The sequence below is a fragment of the Bidens hawaiensis genome, unplaced genomic scaffold, assembly GCF_021521415.1.
Source record: "Bidens hawaiensis isolate Kalapana, Puna unplaced genomic scaffold, B.hawaiensis_p1.1 tig00042003_1, whole genome shotgun sequence".
NCBI lineage: Eukaryota > Viridiplantae > Streptophyta > Magnoliopsida > Asterales > Asteraceae > Bidens > Bidens hawaiensis.
The window spans coordinates 119,272-145,934 of record NW_027497448.1 but is presented as its reverse complement, the minus strand read 5'-3'; the positions used below and the strand labels follow the sequence as shown (position 1 = coordinate 145,934).

Genomic DNA, 26,663 nt, shown 5'->3' with positions numbered 1-26,663 from the left:
TTTGTATAAATTTTTTATGATTTGTAGCATGTGAATTGGTAGGTATTTATAAATGGAGTTGTGTGATATTTTCCATTCTACCCCTTCCATTTTATTCTTAATTTAATATCATTTATTACTTTTTTTAACGACAAGGGGCTTATATAATCCACCGTCGTTTAGCAAGAAACTAGACAAAACAAACACCAAACACTAAAAGTTATATTAATACGTTAATACCACGCCAAGCGCCCTAATCAATAGAAAGAACTTCCCACGATTGATGATCCAAAGATAATCTAAAACTCTCGCTTCATCTAAATTTTTCACAAGAGAAATGTCATTTTCACTAAAACCCGTTCTAACGCAATCCCAGTCTTGTCATATGAACTTATCAAATAAGGTCAATTTTGACGCGTGTTAGCAAAATGCATATGCTAAGACGGTTTTTGGCTTTGTTTATTAGGTGAAGATGGCGCTGGTAATGATAGTCTTAGCATATATGCTCACGGAAACACGGTACTTGATACCTCTCATAGTGTCATACAACAAAATAGAGCTCTTAATTCTAAAATTTGTCAATAATAAAATAATTAAGCTTAACTTTTTTTTATATGTTTTCAAATTAATATTTAGGAACATAACATTTATATATATAAATTAAGTACTAAAAATGGGATATTGACTTTTAATACTTTCAACTTTCACCTGCTTGCTGATAACACTTCTAACTTTCGATTTGTTAATAGTTACTCCCAACTTTCACCCTATTTGTTTTTATCACTCCCTCGCTAACGAACGACTAATGTGTTAGTGGAATCCCGATTTTCCGGCTAATCCTGATTTTCAACGAAGCATACGATCGGAAACAGAGAAGAGGAAGGCGGCGTGATTAGGGTTTGCACATCTACTATTATGCCGTAGCTGGCGACAACATCTGATTCACGGTGGTTCAAATATTTACCGAAGGTAACTGCAGCAACTCTGGGGTCCGATTGGCGCAAAGAGATAACCAATCGATAATATGCATTGGCGTTTTGAAGGTTGTGAAGTGCATCCGACAATCTAGTGTAATTCCGACATGTTTCCACTAACGACGTTAGTGAGGAAATGATGAATGCGGATGGACCAATGACAACTTAACTCACCAAAGAGTTTGGACCATTTAGGGTTGTAAACTTACGGGCAAGTGATCTTTTATAATGTTTGCTCCAAAGATAGTAATGGTAAAAGATAGTAATGGTAAAGGCAAAGGGAGTGGAAGATGGATATAATCGTTACTAACAATATATGGCATGGGTGTTGGCGGTGTTCCTAACTTTTCATTTCGCTTCGCCATCCTTTTTTGTCAAATCCAATTTGGGAAAGGTATCATACTTCCCGTCAGCCTCTCCACTCTACAACACCACATAAACTGGGAAATAATTTTCCCGTAGTATTGGAGGCGTCACCTCAGCGTTACTAATTCCTCTCCCGCTCCATACAGGAGCTACGCGAGGTGGGTGGGTGGGTGAGGGTGGGGGTAGGGGGGGGGTAAAGTTCAAAAGTTTATTGATAGGCCATAATTTTTTCTATTAATGTCGTTATACGCCCTTTTCTTTGACCCAACCTAATTCTTTACCTCGTGTGTAATTTTGACTCCTACATAGCAAAATATGTCGATCCATTGTGAAGTACACTCATGACTCTCGGCTATAGCTAAACAAAATTTACTAAAGTTCATGTTATTAAGTTTGTTTACAGATCTTAATTTTCTTCACCTAATAAATATGCATTTACACATCTTTTTGTTCCTAATTACTCCGTATTTATTATTAATTAATTAATATTTTCTTTATTTAATTCATATAATACACATGTTTGTACCTAGTTAGTCACTAAATATAAACATAACATAAACTAAGAAGAACAAAAGGTTGAAACTGACAATATTAAACTTTGTCCTCTTAAGAATAAAAACCTACTTTAGTTTGGTCTTCAACACACATCTGGTATCCTCATTTCACAATATAAGAAATTAGGAATATATAGATTATACAATTAGAGGTGTACAAAACCGGTTTTAAACCCAAACCGAACCGGTTTGGTCAACGGCTAGTCAAAACCGGTTTGACTAAAACCGGTTCGGTTTATAAACCGGTTTCGAAGCAATATAGGTCCACCTGGTCACACCGGTTCGGTCCGGTTTATAAACCGGTTTAACCGAAACTGGTTTTTCTCTAACCGGTTCGGTTTTAAAACCGGTTTGATATATTTGAAGGGCAAACCGGTCATGAAACTGACGGTTTGGGTCGATTTGGAAACCGGTTTGGGTGAAACCGGTTTTAAACCCACACCGGTTCGGTTTGGTTTGCCTAAAACCGGTCCCAAACCGGTTTTTTTTGTACAATCACCTAACATAAGAATCCAATATCATTATATCAATACTTATATGGGCGGCCCAGTCACTTTTAAGTAATCTAACAGATATAGCCCAATTGTTGTTTTACTAAACATAACAAAATTAAAAAGAAAAATCAAATCTTAATATAACACCAAATATATAAAAGAATTAAAATATATTTAAATCTTATATACTCTAAAAATTTTAAAATCGTAAACCAGACTATTTGTTATGCTTTGAACTTTTCGAAAACCTAACAGAAGTTAATCAAAAATAGACCGTGAAATCAAACTAATAAGTAGTTTGAACGGTTTCATGATTTTAAACCGAACCGTGAACATCACTACCCTCGCTAAAGTTTTAGTTTGTAAACATCAGTAACTCATACTACGTACTGACATACCTTCACCGACGAAAGTGTTTGTCGGTTGTCGGTGATACTCATTTGTATAAATTTTTTATGATTTGTAGCATGTGAATTGGTAGAGTAATGGCTCAAGAGTTTTCATTATAACATAAACACAATAATTGACATATAAACCAACACTATATATATTAACATACACAATAGCACACACTCTTGGGATTACTGCACCTACAAATATATATGAAACCAAACCATGTGATATATCATATAACCATTACATCTATTATCTAGAAAGTACGGTTGGGTGATAACTGCGCTAACTGTCATCGACGGTGTTGCATTTAAAAGTTTCGTAGAAACACAAAAGCACGCCTCAAGCAAAAGAAAATCCACGGTGTACGTAGTAGAATATTAACCGCTGTTTTGACTTAAAGAACACCGAGTTCTAAGAATCCACCATCAAGTGTTAGTGTCCAGAATTCTGCACTACTGCCGGTCAAATTTGTAGTGTCAATATGATCGATACAAGTCACCGGAACCAAGCATAAACCTCTACTTGCAAGATCCTTAGGTAGTGCCTTCCCGTCCTAAATAAATGTAATTATTAAGTGATAATTAACAACTTTTTAGGCAATCCCACGGTAACTAAGATTTGTATATAAATATACCACACAGCTTCTTTCTTCAACTTTTATATGACCAAATAAATAATTGCATTTTTGAATAACTAATGTGTTTAACCGGGCCAATGTGAACTTAACTTATGTCGACGTATATAAATGTATATCCTACGCAACTATGAAACTCAAAGCATCAATAATAATGACTAGTTAAGGACAATAACCCACACACTTTCTAACTCTACTTGGACTCACTTTAGTATTTTTAAGCATCTTTTGTATAAGTTCTTGTACTAATTAAAGGCGGTTCGCTACTGCTGCAATCTAACAATACAAGGTTTGAATTTCGCGATAGTGTTATCGTCCTCATACGCGGTTCTTGTTTATATGGCTTAACTACAAATTTGGTAGTTGATTAATGCAAGGGAACACCCTACTTGCGGTGCGCGCATATAATGTATATATGTGTGACCCTCGGGTGGGCTAAAGTGAAATTGCATTAATTTTGATGTTATTTTATTAATCACGTGAAAATAATGTTAAAAATGTCGGAAGGTTAATCATGCATCATGTGGTGGCGTTGATAGCCGAAAGACAAGGGCACATGCACCAATCGGCCGGTGTCCTGATGGTTGAGTGTTATGTGCCTTATGTCCAAGGCTTGATGCAAAACTACATCGAGTCGGGGTCTCACCGGAAGCAGAGTTTGTATTCCTATGGGGTAGAGGTAAGATTGTCTACATCTTACCCTCCTCAGACCCTACCATAGCTTTGCTATTGGTGGGATATACTGAGTACGATGATGATGATGATTAATGCAATGGGAAATGAGCACTAGAGAAAACAGAAGTATGTGCAACTTACAGCAGAACGTTGATCTCTCGTCGCTCCTGAAACATTATTATTGGTTGAATTCATGTACGGTGAGCTAAGTGCGGCCAGCATGTAAATTTGGGGTTGAAGAATGTTGAAACAAGTAACAGATTTTTAAGCACAATGAAATGAATAATCAAAAGGAAATAAAGAAAACATGTCACCTTAATTTTACCCTCAAAGAATTTGATCTGAGTTGTGGCCTCAAACAACACAGAAGCCATGTCAGTCTGCAAAAACTCCCATGCAAATTTATATGTTTCAGATTTTAATCATTGATCGAAAATTCGAAACATAATCTAATAATTAACTAAAATTGGGGAACGACTCAATGACGAAAAATATTGATATCAAAAGACTTAATTAGTATAGAGATAATCGGTAATTTAGTTGACACTGATAATAGTTATAAAGATTTAAACATTAGTACAGTGTATGCTTTTTTAATTCCAACCAATTTCCGGCATGAACTAACATTTTTTGTGTAGGAATTTCGCGGGAAACTTCCTACGCATAATTTTTGTCTCTAAGCTGTAGTAAATCTGTTGGAAAATTAAGTTATTTTCACTACTAGAAAAACATATGTTTTTCTACAACTAAATTCGTAAGAAATTTGTTGAAAAATCCAATTTCTAACAGTTTTCCAACAAAAAGTTACGTTGGAAAAACACACGCTTGAAAATTGTTTTCAACCGTTTTCCAACAACTTTTTTTTACAAAACTGCTATAAAAACATGTGGTTGTAAAATTTCTACAACTTTCATACAAAAACTATTTTGACTTAACATAATGTTTATTAGATAATATTGTAGCAAAGTTGAAGCTTATTTTTTTTTGTTGAAAATCAGTTGGAACTACTTGTCGTAGGAAATATGTAGGAAATTTTTGTAGGAAAATGACATGTTTTTTAGTAGTGTTTCGTGGGATATCGTGGAAGTTTAATTCATAGGAAAGTTGGCTCTTTTATTTGGTGACTTCGTGAAGTATTCTATAGCATTTAGCCATTTACGACTACATTTCATGATGCTCATTACCCAAACCCTACTAATAGTTTTGCTATTAGTGAGATTTTATACTGGTGAATGATTGTTGTTGTGTTTTTGTTGTTCATGATGCTAATTAGTCATTTCAGAAAATATTTTATGAATTAATTAATATGCTATCTGAATAAGAGGTTCTAAGCCTAGCTAATGAGTGCATAATTGTAAATCTTAGTAAGTAATTTAAAACTTTTATATGGATTTTGAAGTTTAAGATTTAGAGTCAATAAAACGAGGATGTAGATTGAAGAGTTTGCATGTAGTACCTTTCCAAAAGGCGAAACAAGTTGGTGCAAAGCATATATTCTGTCACGTCCTGACTTCTCCTTTCTCACCTGATCAATTAGATTATATATCAATCCATTGTTAGTGCAAGTTAATTGATTATCTATAATTAAAGATCATTTATATATTAACCCCAAAAACCTAGCTAAACATTAATCAATCGAACTTGCACATGCAAAGAGAAACACACACACACACATATATATATGCATATATTTTAATTCGTTGCAAGGTTCAACAAGGATAACGCAACTCGTATACAAATATAGTTATTTGTTTTCAAAGTTTGTGAAACTCATATTTTCATCTTAATTTTCCAGCAAAAGTATTATTAGAAGTATCTTGATCAAATTTTATATCTTATATTTATGTGTAACAAACATATATGTTATATCATTGTATTATTATGTTATTATTATGGTTGTGAAAATCGTGCCTAGCTAGATGCTAAATACTCAACAAATTCTTGGCGAGCCAAAGCCGAATTCTGCCCAACTAAGGCCGAGTAACTCCCCAGTTGATCGAGTTCATAGCGCCTAGCGACTTCTACATAAGTCAAAATAGTCACAACCGGTCTATTAACCATCTCATCATGAAATTACCATCTGATGGTTCAATTGCACTGGTTCATATATATGTATATATAAGCAATTTATGCCTTATAGGTCGAATTTTCTCGCAATTTTTATCTGTTATCAAGAAACTTGATTCATTATAACGTACCACACTTCTAGTTATAGGTGAAGTACTTATAAGTACACCACTGTCAAAAGGTATGAAAAAACCATGAATACGGATATTTTTAGTATGTGTTACAATCATCAAAACCTTCACCTATAATTATTTTGTGAGCGTAAAAGTCGTAATTAACATATATTAGGAATTAAGGGGGGGAGGGGGGGGGGGGTTATATTTTTTCACCTTTAGAGAGCTTTGGGTTGACGAGTGATGAATCAAAGCTCTTTTAGAATTCCCATTAGTAGACGTCCCATCTAAATTATATGCATGCTTTACTTCTCCAACATGTCCAGCTCCCAAGTTGTATTGTTCTAGATCATTTGCTAATCCGTTCCTGAAAGAATATTTTATTAGGTATCAATCAGAGTTAGTACACAGCAGAGACACAAATATACATGCACAAACAAAAGCATAAAATAGACGACATGAGCATTTACATGGTTTGGTAAAGATGATCTACGTCCACGGCAACTAGAGTTTATTCTTTATCAACTCAGACAAGAGTCACAAGATTACAATTTACAATAGTGGGTATATATAGAGACTAATTAGGTTTAATAACTTAATGAACATGAAACAAAATATGAGCCTAAACCCGAGACCAATCCCAAAGCCTTCACAAAGCCAACATATTTCAGTTATCAGATAGTGATTATATTCAAATAAGCGCATTATCACACTTCATGAAAATAAATTTGATATATATTACATAATGCATATATCCCATTGGTATTACTTATTGCTTATTTATTTTAAAGATTTGATGGATAGAGAAAGGGGTGTTACATGGTTAATTGGCTCCATGAGAGTGGAAAATCTTGGATTTCATGGCGGTGACGATCACCCAAAGCATTAGGCCGGTTTGCCAGCGGCACTAGTAGAGAAGATTCGTCGTGATATGGTGGATTTAAGACGAAAGATGGCGGCAAATTAGGTGATGTTGTGATTAAAGTTGGGTTAAGTGTTTTTGTTGATCAAGGGGTGATGGTTGCAGCTTCCCATTCAAGCTCCAATAGTAATTAGGGTGTTCTCCCATCATCTAAACCACTGATTCTATTGGCACTCTCTATATATCTCTTTTTTTTTTCATTCAAAGATTAAATGTTAGAACCATATATAACATACTAAACTCATCCATTCCTGGTATGTAAAACACAATAAAACAAAACTTGTTAAAGGATCTCTTTTGCTTTACATAAAAACACTTTTATCAATGTTTTTTAATAATTTTTGTTTGTTTAACCATCAAAACAAGCCTTTCCTAGAAGCTCTTAGGGTTTGTGTCTTTTGTTTTATAGTCATCCAAGATTATATTGCCCCCTCCATTTTTCAAAGTGTCTTAATCCACAAAGTAACTTTTGAAAGTTGTGGGGTCAGAAGTTTTGTCTATTTTCTCTTTAGTTTAATAATTTATCCGTTTTCAGTGTAACAAAAAAAGGTGGGATGCAAGAAAAGGTGATGGACAATGTTTTTGGCACAATCCTAATGCCATTTGGGGTCGTTAAACTGTTAGCCGCAACTTAAATAGGCTAGTTGAAATATAATGTACGTTTTAAGTTCTCACTTAATTAATTTATGAGTTGGACCAAGATATTGAGAACTGTTGAATTTAAGTTTTGGTTTGGTAGTGGGCTAATGGGTGAGGTGGCATGTGGGTGGCGCCCTTCCTCACTCACGACATTTGGTCTTATATGGTTTAATGTGGAAGGCTCCAAACTTTATAAATCTGGATAAGACTAGTTTTTGACCAAATCAAGTCGAAATAGAAGTATCAAGTTTGCGCGCGAGTTTGAAGAACAAAGAAATGACCCAAAATTGTTGCAAGTTCAATCTTTTAAATTCGTTTCTTAGCATCTTTTAAATCCTCTCTTATAGTTGGAATCCTTCATTCACAACCTTGGTAAGCTTATCCTCTATTCATGTTTTCATTTTAAGTGTTGTTTGTTGGTTAAGATTCTACACAATAATCATGGAATTTAGTGTAGGCTATAATGATGTTTTAAACATGCCAGAATCCATTTTCTTAAGTGAAATGATGTTCATGAAAAATTTAACCCAATTTACAAAATTTATGATAATACTCATGGCATCTAGATGTAACCAATATAACTTTTGTTTAGAAGTGTTTGTAATTTAAAAAAAGCACACATATTTAAAATCATAACACATGCTTCACAAGCTATTTCATACACACATGTATACATTCAAGGGTTGTTGCATACACATAACAGTTTCATACATACATACATACATACATACATACATACATACGTATGTACGTCTGTACATATAAATACATTAAAATAAAGTTTTTCACACGCACACATACATACCCCTGCTCTATTGCAAAAGCCTAAACCATGCATGAAACCAAACAGAGCCAACATGTTAGTTGTGGTTCCGTTTAATCTTTTACGATTGGCTCATGGTTTGTACAACGCCATCAAGAAACATCGTCATCAAAAAAATTTAGAAAATCTTTTTCAACAATTATAAAAGTTTAAAAGTTGTACATAAAAGTATAGAAGTGGCTAGGAAAAAGGAGGAGTTAATTTAACAAACTAAAATACTATATATGAGTGCTTTATTTTTATCTTTTGTGTATATATTATATGGTAGCTAGCCTTAAACAAATTGATCATTCAAGTATAAATATATATATCTTACAACCGAATTTTGCTTACGTATGCTGTAAAATAATTCACATGTTTTTAAATCAAACTTTATAATGGGAAGACTATTAGAATTATAAACTATACTTTGTTATTATTATAATTGTCATCATGTATTATTCTATCTTATGTTTAGTAGGAGAATGTTCATGTACATTTTAATATTAACATGAGAACGTAAGAACCAATACTAATTTTAAAAAAAAATAAGAACTTAAGAAACAAAACCAACTACAATTGCTATCTACATAAACAATTATTTATAATAACAAAGAAAAAAACATAAGAATTACAACAAAAGAATCAAAATCAAAAACAAAATAATAACCACAAGTATCAGCAGATACTTATAACAGCAAAAGAAAAAATTTAATAATAACAATAAAATATAAATCAGCAAATGCTTTTAACGTCCCATAATCGAAAATTAGCAAATACGAAAAAAAAAAATAACAGCAAACATGCACCTATAAAAATAAACCTAATAATAACAGCAAATTGGTTCTCACTGTTTTCATGTTAAGAATAAAATGTATTTGATCATGTTTCATGTTTAGTATATATTATTAGAATTAAGTTAGCCATCGCACCCTTTGCCAAATGATACGACGTTTAGTTGTTAGGGTTATATATTCATTTGAAGTAAACATTCATTGGCACTTTTGGTTGTAGTCCTAAATTGATTCAATAAATTATTTTCTTCTTTAATCCCTACATATGATCTTGTTCTTGATTCTTTGAATTGTGTTCGTAATATCCAAACACAAACTATATAAAAGTGTGTTGAACTTACTTTGATCAATCATTATTGCATATATATATATATGATCAGGATCATGAGAGAACTTTTTTGAAATTGAGAACTATAAGAACCATTTTGGACCACAAAAAACCAAAAAATAAAAATCATAAAATTAAAAAAAACACAAAAATCAAAGATGTAAAAAAATCAAAATTCTTATTTTATCATCCTGGTTTCATAAAAAAACTCGGTTTAGCTAAATTATATACACATGTGTATAATTTATTACATGTTTTTTTTGTACACATGTGTATAATTTAAGATAAATGATATTGTACATATGTGTATATTACGTAACTAAAGATTATATAAAATTATACATATGTGTATAATACGACGTTTTTTTATTTATTTTTATTATTTTTTATTTTTTTAATGAAACCGGAATGAAATATAAGAATTTTGGTTTTTTTACTTTTTTAAAATTTTTATTATTTTTTGTTTTATGATTTTTTTAAAGGTGTTTTTAGTGGTTCAAAATGGTTCTCAAAGTTTTCAATTTGCAAGGGTTCTCTTAGGATCCTTACCATATATATATGTGTGTATTTGAATAAAAATTGGAGTTTTTAATTTAATTCTAAAACTTTTTATTCTTGCTATTGTATTTATCAGGTTAACAAGTTTGAAAATGTGAGATACATATAATAGCAAATATTAAGAGTTTGGTACATTTTAACATAAATTATAAAATCAAATGCATATAACTGAAACATTATTAAAAAAAGGCACCATTTTCCTACCATAGTTTCCAAGGACAGAAAACGAGTCGAATTTGCGACCCATTTCCGACGAAATTCGAACACCACAGAAAACCTAAATTAGGGATCAATCACCCACAAACGAGTCAATATATATATACAAGCAAAGAAAGAAAAAGGGAAAAAAGAAACATTTCAAGGCGGCCATTCTATCATTAGCCATTTTAAGTCTAGCGTCTCCACATGATGTCTACAACAAGTCCATTAATTACTGCAAACTAGTTAAACATATGATACAACACAATGCAATAAAAATCATTTTACATGAATTAGTGTACAGGTTTCATCACACTAAATATATGCTAACTATAAGAACCACGTGCACCAATTTGTGTCTTAGATAACAAAATTTGGTTAGGATGGTAACCCAACTCGAAAATACCAAAACCGAATTTGAATTCCAAGTTTGATTTTGATTTGGTTCGGTTTAAAGTTTGGTTTTCCTAAGGCCTTAATCATGAGCCACCAAATGAATCAGAGTAAGCTTATTTTCTTCCTTAAGAAATACTTGTTTCTTTAGTTTTAAATATGAGTTTGCTAGAGACACTCAAATGTTTTAGAAAACGGTCGGTTTTTCCTAAAAACCTTGAGTGTCTCTAGCAAGCCCCTCTTTAAATATCTGGCAACTTTATGGCACCATCTTTTCTATTGTTTTTTTTCTTAATAAAAAGCTGCAACTCTGCCTACCTTTATTTTTTTAATGTGTCATTGGATCCCCTTAGAATTTTGTATTAGTTTTTGGTGTTGATAGTTGCATACTTTAATGGCAACAACTCTTGCATCTTGCACAATATTAATCATTGGATTAGTTAAATGTATCTCTATTAGTAAAATTAGAGAGATGAAATAATTGCACTCAGTAGATATAATAGGGGTGTCATTGTATCAATCATAAAAGATAGGGAGCTTGAGAAAACTTAAACATCTTGTACTATTCGTCATAGGCAATCCCGCATCGTCCATGAACAACAAATGCCAGTGAATGAGAGGAAAACTCCACATCTAAGCCTCTATGGTGGTTTTGGGACTGCGTACGTAGTACTTGGACTAGAAAGTCTCCAACGTGTAAACGTTCAAAGAACGATAAACATGTGAAGAAAGAAAAGGCAAGAAGAGAGAAATTTTATTATCAGAATCAAAAATTACAAATGATCAAAACAAACAAAACTATATATACACACATTTACACGGCGTATAAGTACATGAGCGTATATGTACATATACGCCCGTATAAGTACTTAGATGGTGTACATGTACATACACGCTCAATGTACATATACGCCCACACATTGAGGCATCAGAAAACAAAGTCATGTTATATATATGATCCAGTTTTACCCTTTTGCATATCTACTCATAATTTACATGAAACTCAGTTTATCATAAATTAGTACAAGAATTAGATACTACAGTTTCCTAAAAGGGTCCATTTTATAAAAAATGTAAAAGGAATGCATCCCTTTTGTCATTGTATGTAATGACTTGTAATCTATACCTTTTGATGTAATAAGCTTTAATTTGGTTACTGTTTGATGTTACTAATGACCAATAAAGCATGAACTATGACAATGACATGGTAGCCAACTAGCCACATAAACAATCCGTCTTAGCGAATGAAGCCTTGTCCGCAACGGAACTAACTAGTTATAGGTTAAAGTTTAAAATTACATCAAATGATAATAAAACTAAAGGTTTTATATACGTCATTTATGTATTACTTATTAATTTGATCATGCGACTAGTTATAACATTCGACCTTACTAACTTATAAAATTTAAATCAATTCTCATCATATGTATATTTGATCGAATACAATTTTGCAAGAAACTTTAAGAATTGTTGGTTGGTAGTATTTACAAATTACATGGATCTAGGCATCTAGGTACTTGTGAGTTGTGACAAGTCACAAGTTAGTAATGGGCCGGTCTAGCCACTTGAGTAAATTATTGAACCCATGGCCCGAAAAAAAAACCATAAAAAAAAGTGTTTCTTGAAATTTTGAACATAGATATAGCACAAAACACACACAAATTAAACAACATTGATAGATGCTAGATGTTTTAGTATTGAATTGACTTTTTGACGAATGTGAATCATAATATTCATCAAACAAGTCACGAGGTGCAAGGATGTACGCTTGTTTTAGTTTATTATGATATTTATTATTAGAACCTCATTGGTTCTTAGGGGAGAAACCCAAAGCATTCCGAGATCCAATGGGGCAACACGCCTAGAATTAGGGTCAAGGGGAAGAGCTCTTAGATAGGGTCGAGCTGTATGATTCAAATTTCATTAGAAATTCAAACTGAAAACTTCGAATGTATTTGATGGGATTCGTGATCTCAAGATCAAGTTGCTCTGACAAAGGATTCACGATCTTGAATGGGTGCTTAAGATCAATCGGCTCAAGTAGAGTATTTGATGTCATGAGTTTCATTAGGAGATGCACCTAAAGGGAACTGAGTCGTGTCCTTCGTCATGGATGAAGGTGGCAACGGAAAGGAGCATCCTTTCGGCCACCCCACCCCAGTTATTTGAACCAATCTTTGAAGAAGTTAACCTATCTAGGATTTTTTATTGAAAGACAAACATAGATTTGATGAAGACAAGCTTTAACCGGATGAGGAACAATGTTCGTTTGTGCAAAAGTTCTTAGTTAAGTTGTCGATAATGTGGTCACCATTAAAGATGGCCAAACTAAATAGTCAACGATCATGGGAGGTTCGATTTGTTCTCTTATGTGCTTCGAGAATTAAGTTAAAACAACTTATGAAGATTCCTTAAGAGAAAATGAAGAAGAAGATATTAACGGGAGTTCGATTGAGGAAGTGGGATCTACATACTTACATGCCTCTATAAAGTTTTATATATTAGTTGTATACTTACATGCTTCCGTCATTTAAATATTTTTCAAATAGTATACAAAATCCCAACATATGTAGGTGGACCAAATAATATTGAAATTGTTATTGGAAATAATAAAGAAACATACAAAAAATAATAAGGCAACAAACTCAAGCACTTCCATCAAGGTATCAAGGTAGAAAGAAGCGAAGCTGAAATCATGTCGAGACACCAAATGGTGTAAAATTTTGGATAAGTTCGAAAATTAAATGAGATATAATTAATATTTCATCCAGTTATTCATAGCGGGGAGGTTTGTTTTTAAGTGCGTTTATTTTTATTTTTTATAAACATAGAATCTACTAATCAAAATCTTCATCAAAATAAGGAGGCCAAAGACAAGTATTTTCAAGCTTTCAAGTCCAGTATAACCATAAGTCCAAAAAACGAACAAAAGATCTGATCTCTTATCTTGGTTTGTAACTGATCTTTTCTATGTTCTCAAAGACTCAAGGACGAGTATTTTTCAAAGAATAAGTAATGTATACTTCAAGAGTTAGAGCTCTAATCTTGGAAAACTTTGCCTAAAGAAAGCTAAAATCTTGAACTAATTTGCATCTTTTTATTGTAATTACCCTTCATGAACACTAGACTTTGATTATTTTCTAGGGAATTTGTTCTGTTTTTTGTGATTTGATGTGTTAATACACCATGAATGCTAGTTCAAGATTGTTTGAATTTATTTAAAAGTAAAGTTCTATTGTTTTCTAAAGAATTTGTTCTGTTTTATTAGGATTTTTTTCAATATTTGTTTTAACCTGTTTTCTTGTTTCTTGAAAGTTATATGTGCTTAAGTCCCAATCTTTGAAGGGTTTTCCTGATGAAAAGTTAAAATCTTGAGCTTGTTACTATCATTTTGTCTATGATCTTAATAAATGAATGTTTACTGAGTTAAGGTAGGTATGATTTTCTACACATATGAATGGTTTTTGTTGATTAAAAAGTTATATATATGCTTCAAGGTTCAAGCCTTAAGTTTGGAAACCATTAACTAAAAAAGTTATAATCTTGAGTTCATGTTACCCTTTAAGAAAACAAGATTCTAGCTTTCTTGAGGGGAATTTGTCACTATTTGTGCTCTTTATCTTATGGTCAAGATTATGTGAATTTGTTTCAAGAACAGTTCTTTTTGGGTTATGTAATAGGACACAGGTGGTGGGATGGCCACCAATTAGATCTTTCCGCAAGAACACTATGTCCACCAATCTGTCGAAGAGCGGCGACGTGGCAGATTTGGGACCCAGAGGGTGTCTTTATGTGAAGGTGAGCATGGATGGTGCTCCATATTTAAGGAAGATTGATCTCAAGATTTATCATAACTATGCAGAACTTTCAAAGGCTCTAGAGAAAATGTTTAGTTGCTTTAGTCTTGGTATGTTTGCTTTATTTATTGTCTTTCATGTTTAAAATGCAACAAATTTATGAGCATGCCTAGGTTTTGAGCAAAAACCACAGATCCAGTTTTTGAGTTTTTAAAAACCGCTCGGTTTTGGTTCAATTTGGTTTGTGTTTAACCATTAAGGCTTGAAATTTTTGGATGGAAAAAAATATTGGCCCAAAATAATGACTTTTGGCTTAAATCTTTATGTTGATTAATGATTATTTAATTAATTATTATACATTTAGGCTAAAATATTTGGGTGACACTATTTATTAAATTCTTATAAATTACTTAATATTTACAATTGAAAATGAGAATCCATAAATTTGGTTATGTTCGGTATTTTCATTTACATGCTAGACAAAAACTAAACTAAAAAACAATTTTTCGTAAACATAAAACCAAAACGTCGATTTCTGTTTGTGTTTGGTTATTATGGTTATGTTTTTTCGGTTTTATGCACATTCTTGAATATATTTGTTTAATTTTATCATTTTCTTGATGTGGTTTGTCATGTTATGGATGGTTTATGAATTAGGGCAATCTACTTCTAGCGGAACTAAAGGGAGAGAAGGGCTTACCGAAAGTAACTTTAAAGATCTTCTTCATGGCTCCAAATGTGTTCTAACGTATGAAGATAAAGATGGTGACTGGATGCTTGTTGGTGATGTTCCTTGGGAGTGAGTTCTTAAGTTAACAAAACCATTTTCATTTGTGTTTTTCGATTAATGTGGTTATAACGTGTTCTTTATTTCGCAGGATGTTTATAGATTCATGCAAGAGATTAAGGATAACGAAAGGCTCGGAAGCAACCGGATTAGGTATGCAACTTAACTTCTTAGAACTTTGAATCCAAGATCCATTTAGTTTTCAAGATTATCAAAACCGTCCCCCTTGCATTATATTTGTTAAAAAAAATTAAAACAAAAATCCCAATTTTAACAAGAGTGATTAAATAGTGTATGTGTTGCTTTTTACAGGTCCAAGATCAATGGAGAAGTGCAAGAACAGAAACTAGCATAAGTTCCAAATTTTAACACCGAAAGAGGCATTCGATGAAAACACCGTAAAGGGTTTATATACGTGCTTCGATAAATTTGATTTGTAACTTTTGTTTTGTGTTTTTATTAATGGTAGATTGTTTCCTATAGGAAAAAGTCATAACTGGAAAGAAACACAGTTTTTTGGTAATCCTGTTGTGAATCACTTGACACTTGTGAATGTAAATGGCTTTCTTCTCCTTCATCATTTGTTCGACTTTATAGTTAAGCATGTGCCTCTTTCTTTCTAAAGAATAATTGATATATTTGTTGGCTAATTACCGAGTGGGACCGTTAGGCTCGGGCCTAAGTATCTCATTAAGTCGAAAGCTAGTTAAGGGTTGTTTAATAATAAATAATAGCATAATATACATCACGCATAGATGGCTGAATGTCACCACATGGTTCCGGTACAATAACACACGTAACCAAAACCGACCAAATTCGACGTAGAGTTACCGACTCGATCCACGCTTGGATTTCATGACCACCGCCCGAGTTTTAGCGACCAGGCAGGTAAAACACTAGTTGCAAATAATAAACCAAGGCAAGTTATGTTGATCAAGTGTGAAAATTTGGAAAATGTGAAGTTGATAGAACCAGCTCTTGAAAAATTTGGATTCATGGTATCCATTTACAAGCCATGCATTCTCAAGTTTGGTGCAACAACAAAATCTTACATAGTTGCATTTACTTGGAGCTCATATCGACGAACTGCGTTTTCAGATTGTGATACTACTACATCTCCAGTGTTTAAACATATGAGTCTTGGTGGTTCCATGACATGCCAGATAGCATAAACATATCAAGTGCATTACTAGAAAAAGAGATGTTTTTCAACAATTGAATTCGTAAGAAATTTGTTGGAAATCCAGTTTCTAACAGTTTTCAACAAAAATTTTTGTGGGGATGAGTTGTTTTCTAGTAGTGGTGGTTCACTTAAAGCCTTATATATATTTCTTTGAACTCAAGAAGGTGGTGAACATCACATTGGATGCACCAGAACTGGTTTATATATGTCTCGTTGCTAATTTTTAAACACGAAACTTCCTAGTGTCTGTCATGAGAGCTACAATTGAGCGCGACCCTGGTGCAAACTATGACCGTAGGTTTGTGGTTTCGAAAACTGGTTCTTATGATTCAAGCTTTCAAGCCTGCTGTAATGTTGTTACTCAAAGTTACTTTTAAAAGTTAGTCCACTACTAACTTTTTGTTAAGTGGCAAGTCTCTGAGTCTTGAAGTAGCGGACTGAAAGAAACTAGTTCCTTGGGATAATTCTTTCAATAAGCAGACTTTTGAAAGATAATTATTTCTTCGAATCCGCTACTTCAATAAGCAGACTTTTGACCTCAACAAAAGTTAGTGAAGTCCGGTACTTTCCACCTAAAAAAACTTTAGTTCTCTATCACCTACTACAAGTATAAGTTTCTATAATTGCCATCTTTTATGGTTTCGTAACGCATCTGAAATATTGGTCAGTGGATTAACCAGATTATGAACGAACTGATGAAGGCTCGTTTTATTATTTGATGTGAATGATGTCGACCGATCTATCTTCTTACGCTCGATCCTCTGCACTTAAAATTCATTACCACATAAACCATGGGCCTTGCCTAGCTTGAGGCTAGATGCAAACTATAATCCAGCAGCCACTAGCAGCCCAAATGCCAAATCCATCTCAACATATCATGAAGACATGAAACACAAAACAAAGACAATAACAAGTTAACCAATTATTAAAGAAAAAAAACATATATATATACCACATGTTTGATAGTTGATACTGAATTGAACCATACATACACATATTTCAACAATTACTAGCCTAAGTATGGCCGTTATAATCGTTATATTTCAACAAAAGAAGTGTGGTGTTTCACTTCGAACTATGTTAAGATCATGAATAAATTGAAATCTCATAATCAATCTGTTTGATCGATGCATGACCTATTTAAATAATAAGATTATAATGTTAATACCCAAACTCGTTATAAAATTAAAGTTTAAAATCCAAACTTATTACTTTAAAACCTTAGTATCTAATAAAATAATCATTAACCTTTTTTATAATAAAACAACTTAAAACTTTCAAATGACTTGTAAACCATTTGACTGTTTTCAGTTATATATATTTTTTAATTTCTATCTACTTGACTTGTTGATAATTGAAGAAACACTAGCCGGACCCCGGACAGATTACGGGTAACCTGGGAGTTAGATAGATGTTTCCCACGAGGGGTTAGACCCTGAGAAGATGGTTCTTCTGATAACCTGCAAAACAGACACCGTGAGCTTGTCACTGAGAAGGGGGGGGGGGTTCCTCCTTGTGACCACCCTCCGGCGTGAGAATCAGACTAGATTGCTCTTTAAATATAAATGTATATTAAGAGATTGCTAGAGCAGATATCAGGTATAATATGATGATACAAGATAAGATATGATAAGATGAGATGGTCATACCATTTGTGGTATTTATAGCCGAAGGTAGGTTTCCAAGGAGGTATGGCCGGCTGCAACAGTGTTCCTGTTTCACCAACAGTAGCCTACGCACGTGCCCTGCTGGTAGTTGGTGGGTAGGTAGCGGCTGATAGCGACCAGGCCTGCTGTTACTATTCCTTTTCCACCAACTGCCGGCTACGCACGTGGTATGACAAGAGTTGGTGAGTAGGCAGCGGCTAATAGTGACATACAGTGTAGGAGCATGCTGCTCGCCATACTGTTGTCCATAAGCTGTCGTATCTTTAGTCAGATCTTTTTCCCATACCTCGTCAGGTACAGTACAGAAGATCTTCCCGTATCGTACGGACTGGCTTATTTGGGCGGGAGTATTCCCCCTCCCGCCCTTGTGCGGGATTTTTCCCGGCTTCGCTCATTCCTTCAGGTGACACTGAATGATTGAGAGCTAAGTGCCTTGTGCGTGTAGCCTTGCTGCGCGGGTGGCCTTCCCTAATGGCTTGTATCCGAGGCTGCGGGGACAGGCGGAGTCCTTCACCATTGGGAGGCATTTCCTGCGGGAACAGCTTGCGTACTGCGCGTAAGGACGTCACGTCTCTGAGCATGGTTGGTCCTGCGGATCCAGTTGGTTTCTGCGCAGACGTCCCTGTTTAAGGTGAGTCTTGCGGGTCCAACTGGGCTCTGCTGGGACCTACCTCTTCAAGTCCCCCCAGTCCAATGTTCTTCTCATGCGTGTTTAATAAAGTGAGGTGAACTTTTGGACTTAAGCAAAGGGTTTTGAAAAGGGTTTTTTAAGGTTTTCCATGGGGATTCTTCCCGCGGAAGTCCTTGTCACTTGCAGAAATTCCCGAGTTTCCTGCTTGGTCTTTGGGTATGATGCGGGTGGGTCTGTAACCTCCTCGCAAGTCAGGAGCGTTGAGTCCCACTTGTGGATTCTCCATGAGGTTTTGGTAGTTTTGAACATAGTGATCAATTATGTTAAAACCACCAATTCCATCCTGGAGCTTCAAACAACGTAGTTCTCGATGTTCCCGCTATGCGGGGATGTTATTTCCGTTTCCGCAAGCATTGCCCAGAAGATCCTTCTTGGTTTCAATTCCCAGCGGAGCGCTAGGTATGTGAAGGGTTTTGCCTTAACACTGTACCAGCGCTCGTCTTACGGTTACTTTACTTCCAAGGTATTCCTGGCGTCAATTCCCTGCGGGTGCTAGGTATGTGAAGGGTTTTGCCTTTACACTGTACCCGCACCCGTCTTATAGTTACTTGGTTGCCGAGGAATATTTGGCTTCAATTCCCTGCGGGTGCTAGGTATGTGAAGGGTTTTGCCTTAACACTGTACCCGCATCCGTCTTACGGTACTTGTTCGCCAAGGTTTACTTGGCTTCAATTCCCTGCGGGTGCTAGGTATGTGAAGGGTTTTGCCTTTACACTGTACCCGCATCCGTCTTACGGTTACTTGTTTGCCAAGGTTTTACTTGGCTTCAATTCCCTGCGGGTGCTAGGTATGTGAAGGGTTTTGCCTTTACACTGTATCCGCATCCGTCTTACGGTTACTTGTTTGCCAAGGTTTTACTTGGCTTCAATTCCCTGCGGGTGCTAGGTATGTGAAGGGTTTTGCCTTTACACTGTACCCGCATCCGTCTTACGGTTACTTGTTTGCCAAGGTAAGGGGTATTTTCCCGCTTACTTTTTAAGATTTTTAAATTTTGAATTTTGAAATTCGAAAGGTTGGTGGAAAGATAGGAACAGTCCAAACCTCTGAAACGTCGTGCGACGGTTTCTTCTGACTGTGTCAGGACGTGCAGGAAGTTATGGTGACGTGACAGTACATGGTCATTCCAGACGCTTTTTCAGGCGCGTGGGCGCGATTTTTCGGGCGCGTGGCCGCGAAATTAATGGTACGCGTCCTGTCAACAGCTGTTGCCAGCTTGCTTTTTGCCACGTGTCATAGTTTCATTGCACCTTCGATTTCTCTCTCCTCCGCATTAAATTCATCGCATTAATTGCGATTAGTATATAAAGGGGGATAGGCCTCTTTATAATCCACACTTTCACCCTTCTCTTCTTCTTCTTAGCGATTTCCGGCAAATACTCACCTTTTCAGGCAAGCATTTTCCCGAAATCGTTTTCTTCTTTCTGCAAGATGTCTTCACGTGATCTCGAGTCTTCGGCCGATGACAAGAGTACTGCTGGCGAGTGCCAGTGTGCTCTGCCCGGCGATCTGTATCGGTATGTTGTCAGGAAGTTCATGCTCGATCCTCTCGAGCCTGAGTTTCCTGAACCCCATCAGACCGTGTACGATGCCCCCAGAGGCAAGATCGGGGTTTATGCAGCATTCTTTGTCTATGGGAATCTTAGGTTCCCATTGACAAAGTTTGTTTACCGTGTCCTTGAGAGGCACGGTGTTCATCTGACCGAGTTGCACCCCATGGCGATCGCCAAGATTCGCCACTTCGAGTGGGTGTGCCGGATTTTGGGCATCGAGCCCCTTGTTGACCGCCTGATGACCTTCTACACTTGGAGGTGCATCCAGGGGTGGTATACCCTGACAACCCGTATCAAGGGTTTGAAGATTTGCGCGACAGAGCGCAGTCTTCACGCGTGGAAGCGGGAGTTCTTCTTTATCTCCGCCCGGCCATTCCCCTTGCCATGAAGTTTAAGAATGGGCAAGCTCTCCGAGGCCTTCACGCCTCCAACTACCAGGAGGCGGAATGGTTTTCGAGGATATCTCGGATCCAATCTCCGGTTTACCGGTTTGCGGAGTCCGGGATGGTCATGTTGGGGATGAGCCGGGTCTGGAAGGCGGCGGACGCGCAGAAGGTTCCGATCGTCCACGAATACGGTTCGAACTCTGTTCCTTACGGTATGCTTTCTTTCCTTTTGTTGATTTTAAATTTCTTCTAACTTTTTCCCTGTTTATTTCAGAGGGGAACGACCTGAAGTCGCTCCTCAACCCGCGGGAGGCTGACGGTCCCGTACGGATGGGTACTCGCGCTCTTGACGAGAACGAGTTGCCCATCCTCGAACAAACTGCGGATCGGTTCGTGGAGGTCTATCCGCTAGGCCATGAGATCCTTAGCGCCAGGCGGCCAGGTAAGGCGCTCTTCAACCCTCGACCCCTCAATGTTGAAACCTCTGCTGGAATTGCTCTAATCGTCTGTTCTGATGAGGAATCCGCAGATGGTCCTCCGTTGGTGCGGAAGAAGAAGGCTGCCGGCGGGAAGGGAAAGGAGAAGGTGGCCTCCACTGCCGATCCGGTGCCTCTGTCTGACTCGGAGACTGAGAGCGAAGAGGTGGCGGGGAATCCCGGTGGTGATAAGACCACGGCTCCGGAGGTTGCGACTGTCACCTCCGGAGAGCCCAAGAAGACGACGGTGACCGGCGCAAAGAGGCCGGCTCCATCGGGTTCATCCCCGCCCGTCTGTACTTTCAGGCTCAAGAAAACCCGTAAGTACAACTTCCTTCAGCTTTTATCTTCATAGCTTAATATTCTAACACTTTTCTTCTTTACGCAGGTGTGGATGTTGACGCATTCCAGGGTGGAGTGCCGAGTAGTATCTCCCCGCCGATGACGGTAGGCTTGGTCAGCCTACCAGAGGCGACGACCCAGGCGCCTGCGCCTGCTTCCGCTGGTCCAGTTGCTCACTCTGAGCCGACTGTTCCAGCCGAGTTGACGTCACCGCCGGCCGTGAGTGCGATTTTTACAGCATCCTTCACCGAGCCGGCGGTTACTATTGCTGCTGATTCTGCGGCAGTGACTGCGGTGGCTGCTACCATGCCCCCGCCACCGGCAACGACGGCCGGCCCATCAGGTACGCATGGGGGTTCTCGCCAATCTTTGCCACCTTCCCATCTGCCTGACCTTTTGGATGGATTTCCTTTGGGTTCAGGTGATGGGTTCGGCGGCTATCGGCCTGTTATAGACCCTACAGGTGCGTAGGGTTCCTTTGGCCCTTTTTTATTTATATATATATATATATATATATTTATCATCTTTTCCTAACTGCTTTTTGTTTTCTGCAGTGTCGGATTCCAATGAAGTGTATGTTCCGCGATGGAACATACGCCGAGGAACAACCCTTCGTACCCCTGTGGAGTGCGTGGAATGGGCTCGTCACGCTGCTCCCAGTGTTGCGTTGGGGGAAGCCATGGCTAGCTACCAGGAGGGTAGGCTAAGCAATGTGCTTCAGGTTCTCCTCGCCCGGATGCAGCCGCGCGTCGAGCTGCTTTGTCGTGAAAACGACAAGTTAAAAGCAGCTCGCGCTAAAGAAGTAGCTCGGGCGCGGGCTATCCGGGAGGAGAACCAAAAACTCTCCGCAGCGGCTGCGGAGAAGGAGAAGGCCTTCGAGGCCCGTTCCAAGGCTGCCCAAGCTGTTAATGAACAGCTTCGGCTGGCTAAGGAAACTGCGAGGAACGCAACCGAGAGGGCCACCAAGGCTGAAGCTGTTGCTGAGCCTCTACGCGTGGAGAATGAAGAGCTTAAAGCCAAATTAGAGGCTCTCCAGCAGGCTCATGATGCCTTGGCGGTGGAGGATGCTAAGAAGCTTCAAGAAATCCTGGACCAGAGGGGGGTGCTTGACCATACCGAGCGTAAGCTAAAGGGCGTCGAAGAGGCTGCGGCTAAAGAGGTGTTGCTTGCCAACCTCAACAAGAGTGAAGCCGATCGCGCCCGTAACGAAGCTCAAGCTGCCCTCCAAGAAGCTCTGGCTGCCAAGGAATGGCTTCTTCGAGAAGCGTTGTCTCAGGTATGTTTTCATGTCTTTACGCTTTTCTTTGTAAATAGAAAAGGTTTGACACTTGTATATTTTCTTTTGTAGGTTGTGCATCGGGTCTTCTCAGAGACATCTTACGACGATGCTATGAGCGCAGCCCTCAACGCTTCTCACGAGGATGGGGAAAAGGCCGGCTTTCTGCTTGGTCTAGGGTTCGTTGAGAAAGGCATCCCGCCTTCCAACTTCCCTTTATTCGATGTAGATACCGAAGCTGTATACGACCAAGCAGTAAATCAATACGCCGCCTTCCCGCATCCAGTGGTAGAGAAGGTGAATGAAGTTGCTGCTGCTGATGACGGGCTAGCTATCCTCAAAGCTTTCCTTAAACTGCCACGCTCTACTGATGGGGCTGGTCCAAGTGGAAGTGGCCCTGAAGCCTGATCCTGAAGATCCCTTCCTGCTGCTAGGATAGATATAGTTGTATAGATTTACTTTCTTGTAGGCGGGTAGTTACCCGGCCATTCTTGTAACGAATATTTATGAAATATAAATCTTTTGTGCGGGTAAGACCGCTTCTTTTATTGGATTCCTTGCTTTATAAACGTTTTATGACTTGCATACTTTAGTTTAAATTAGCAATTTTCCAAGTGTTTAAAGTTAACCTTTGAACGTGGTAGATAATAGGTGTGAAGTTTTGCTTCCTCTTTCGTGATTGTGCGGGTAGGACAGTCACTTGCACTTAGTAGGATGGCTAGACTTTACCCATATCTGACCTGCGTGTAGGTTTTCCTCATCCTTTCTGAGGATAAGTTAACCTTTGAACGTGGTAGATAATAGGAGTTTTGCTTCCTCTTTCGTGATTGTGCGGGTAGGACCGTCACTTGCACTTGGTAAGATGGCTAAACTTTACCCATATCTTACCTGCGTGTAGGTTTTCCTCATCCTTTTAAGAATTTTGTTTTGGACCGTTCGACGCGCGGTTGTCAATAGGTTAGTGTTCAGTTTCCTTTCATGATTCATGCGGATAGACCAGCACTTTCATTTAATGGGATAACTGAACTTTTCCCCTTCAACTGACCTGCGTGAAGGTTTGCCGTTTTTTGGGTTTATGCTTGTTTTGCCGCCTTCCCCATGCAACGACTTTTCACGTAATTATGCGGTGAAAACCGGCATATTAGTGTTTAATAAATTAACCGTTCGACGCATGGTTGTTGATAGGTTAGTGTTCAGTTTCCTCTCATGATTCATGCGGATAGACCGGCACTTTCATTTAATGGGATAACTGAACTTTTCCCCTTCAACTGACCTGCGTGAAGGTTTGTCGTTTTTTGGGTTTATGCGGGTTTTGCCGCCTTCCCCATGCAACGACTTTTCACGTAATTATGCGGTGAAAACCGGCATATTAGTGTTTAATAAATTAACCGTTCGACGCATGGTTGTTGATAGGTTAGTGTTCAGTTTCCTCTCATGATTCATGCGGATAGACCGGCACTTTCATTTAATGGGATAACTGAACTTTTCCCCTTCAACTGACCTGCGTGAAGGTTTGTTGTTTTTTGGGTTTATGCGCGTTTTGCCGCCTTCCCCATGCAACGACTTTTCACGTAATTATGCGGTGAAAACCGGCATATTCGTGTTGATAGTTAAAAGTATAAATGTAAAATCATCAGCATCAATGTTTTAAGGAGAATCATTTCCATTAGAAGTGGCTCTTGGCCTTTTCTTTACAAATTTGGAATTGATTTACATGCAAACTGTGTAAATGAGCTCCCTTCCATGTTGTTGGGATGGGAGTGCCATCGAGCCGATACGCACCTGGTTCGGGATCTCGTTCTTTACGCAGCATGTAGTCTCCACCTTGAAGCTGGAATTTTATTCGTGTTTTCCCCAGCTGGGGTTCTACACGCATCAGCCTGCTCAGCGTTCATCGCGCCACGAGGTGCGCGAGCGTCCCATCTCTGACGAATGCTTCGACCATGTCCTTCACGTCAATGCATTCTTCGGTGGTGTGGCCTTTTGTCCTGTGAAAGTCACAGTATTTACTCCGATCAGCATTGTGACGATGTCGGATTATTTGAGGCTTTGGCCATGGGAGCTCCTCGGTGGCGAATATCTCGGTGACGCTTTTGGTGAGCGGCGTCCATCTGGAGTTCTTGTTGGACTGTACGTTATCCCTTCCGCCTAACCGATGCTGCAAGCCGGATGAGGTGTCAAAGTTTACCCTTGACTGCCAAATGCCTAGCTTCCGCTTTTTGTTTAATCGGGCGGTGAGAACGTTGTCCTCTCTTGTTTTCTGGGTGTAGAGGTTTGTGCTCTGTGGGAGATCTCTACCCAGTTGCTTCTCCGTTTCCGCAAAGCGTTTAGCTGCTGTCATGATGGCATCCCATGTGGATGGCATGCCATCTTTACCTGTTAAGGTGCGGATGAGCTCTGGGTCGTTCGCGCCCTGTATGAAAGCAGCGCGAACAAGATCTTCGCTAATGTTACCCAGACTTAGCTTCTTCGAATTGAAGCGAGTGATGAAGTCCAGCAAAGATTCATCTGTCTCTCGAACGCATTTGAGGATTGTCCATTGCTCCTCTGTATACTTTCTTTGCTGGCTGAAGTGCTGGCTAAACTTCTGTTGGAAGTCTGCCCAGTCGTAGATGTGGTTGACCGGTAGACGATCGAACCACGCTCTAGCAGCCCCAACCAGTGTCATTTGGAACATGTAACACCACGTAGGTTCCGTCCAACTGCTGACGGTTGCCCCCGCTATGAATCTGTTCAAATGATCATCGGGGTCAGATATACCATCATACGTGCCTATGCTTGACATTTGTTTGGCACTTTTTGGGGCGATTGCTTCCGCAATGTCCCTTGCAAATTTGGACGTTCCCGCATTTGCAACGTTTGGTCTGAATGCTTTGGAGAAGTCACGTGGACTTCCTCCTGTGTTTTTTGGTTTGAAGGCTTGTCCAAAATGCCTTTTCGGTTGGGATTCCGTTTCCTTACGCTTCCCTTTTGCCCTATGGCGAGGGTTCGCGTCGGAGTCGGATTCCTCCGAGTCATCTAAGTATTCATCGAATTCGTCTGCCTGTTGGACGGAACGCAAGCGTTCGTCCAACTCAGCTTGGAATTCCTTTTGTCGTGCCTCCGCCCATGCCTTAACTTCATCGAGGGTTTGGCGGGGGAGTCTTCGTTTCTCAAACTGGGTATCGGTGGATCCCAGTAGGCGATCATTTACTGCACTTGCCCCAGCTTGAGTAACTGGGGTAGTGTTTGTAAAATTTACTTCACTTGCCCCGGCTTGGGTAACCGGGGTAGTGTTTGTAAAAACTGTGTTGCCGGTATTCCCCCCAGTAGCTGGGGTTGTGGTTACCGGAATTTCTCTAACCATCTTTGTAGAAGTTTGAAAAAACTGGAGAAAAATGTAGTTCTAGCTTTATGCACGGATGCGCCAATGAAGAAACACTAGCCGGACCCCGGACAGATTACGGGTAACCTGGGGGTTAGATAGATGTTTCCCACGAGGGGTTAGACCCTGAGAAGATGGTTCTTCTGATAACCTGCAAAACAGACACCGTGAGCTTGTCACTGAGAAGGGGGGGGGGGGTTCCTCCTTGTGACCACCCTCCGGCGTGAGAATCAGACTAGATTGCTCTTTAAATATAAA

The 26,663-nt window shown here is 38.2% G+C and overlaps 2 protein-coding genes across 2 annotated transcripts; one reads left to right on the top strand and one right to left on the bottom strand.

Annotated features, from left to right (window-relative positions):
• Positions 1 to 4,212: 4,212 nt before the first annotated feature.
• Positions 4,213 to 7,344, bottom strand: LOC143593369 (transcription factor bHLH68-like). The gene is made up of 4 exons (XM_077073026.1): positions 7,072 to 7,344; positions 6,469 to 6,619; positions 5,529 to 5,597; positions 4,213 to 4,452 (listed from the first exon to the last, which is right to left on the bottom strand). Coding segments are annotated over exons 1-4 (411 nt in total). The 5' UTR covers positions 7,074 to 7,344; the 3' UTR covers positions 4,213 to 4,263.
• Positions 7,345 to 14,569: 7,225 nt separating this feature from the next.
• On the top strand, positions 14,570 to 16,156 carry LOC143593368 (auxin-responsive protein IAA21-like). The gene is made up of 4 exons (XM_077073025.1): positions 14,570 to 14,793; positions 15,341 to 15,482; positions 15,562 to 15,623; positions 15,783 to 16,156. The coding sequence occupies exons 1-4, from the start codon at positions 14,616 to 14,618 to the stop codon at positions 15,818 to 15,820; spliced, it is 420 nt and encodes a 139-aa protein (XP_076929140.1). The 5' UTR covers positions 14,570 to 14,615; the 3' UTR covers positions 15,821 to 16,156.
• Positions 16,157 to 26,663: the final 10,507 nt, after the last annotated feature.

Coding starts and splice junctions, on each gene's coding strand:
- LOC143593369 (XM_077073026.1), bottom strand. Junction 5,598..6,468: donor CAACCCAAAGCTCTCTAAAG/GTGAAAAAATAT, acceptor CTAATTGATCAG/GTGAGAAAGGAGAAGTCAGG. Junction 4,453..5,528: donor TTGTTTCGCCTTTTGGAAAG/GTACTACATGCA, acceptor GAGTTTTTGCAG/ACTGACATGGCTTCTGTGTT.
- LOC143593368 (XM_077073025.1), top strand. CDS start 14,616: ATGTCCACCAATCTGTCGAAGAGCGGCGACGTGGCAGATTTGGGACCC. Junction 14,794..15,340: donor GTTTAGTTGCTTTAGTCTTG/GTATGTTTGCTT, acceptor TTTATGAATTAG/GGCAATCTACTTCTAGCGGA. Junction 15,483..15,561: donor GTTGGTGATGTTCCTTGGGA/GTGAGTTCTTAA, acceptor TTTATTTCGCAG/GATGTTTATAGATTCATGCA.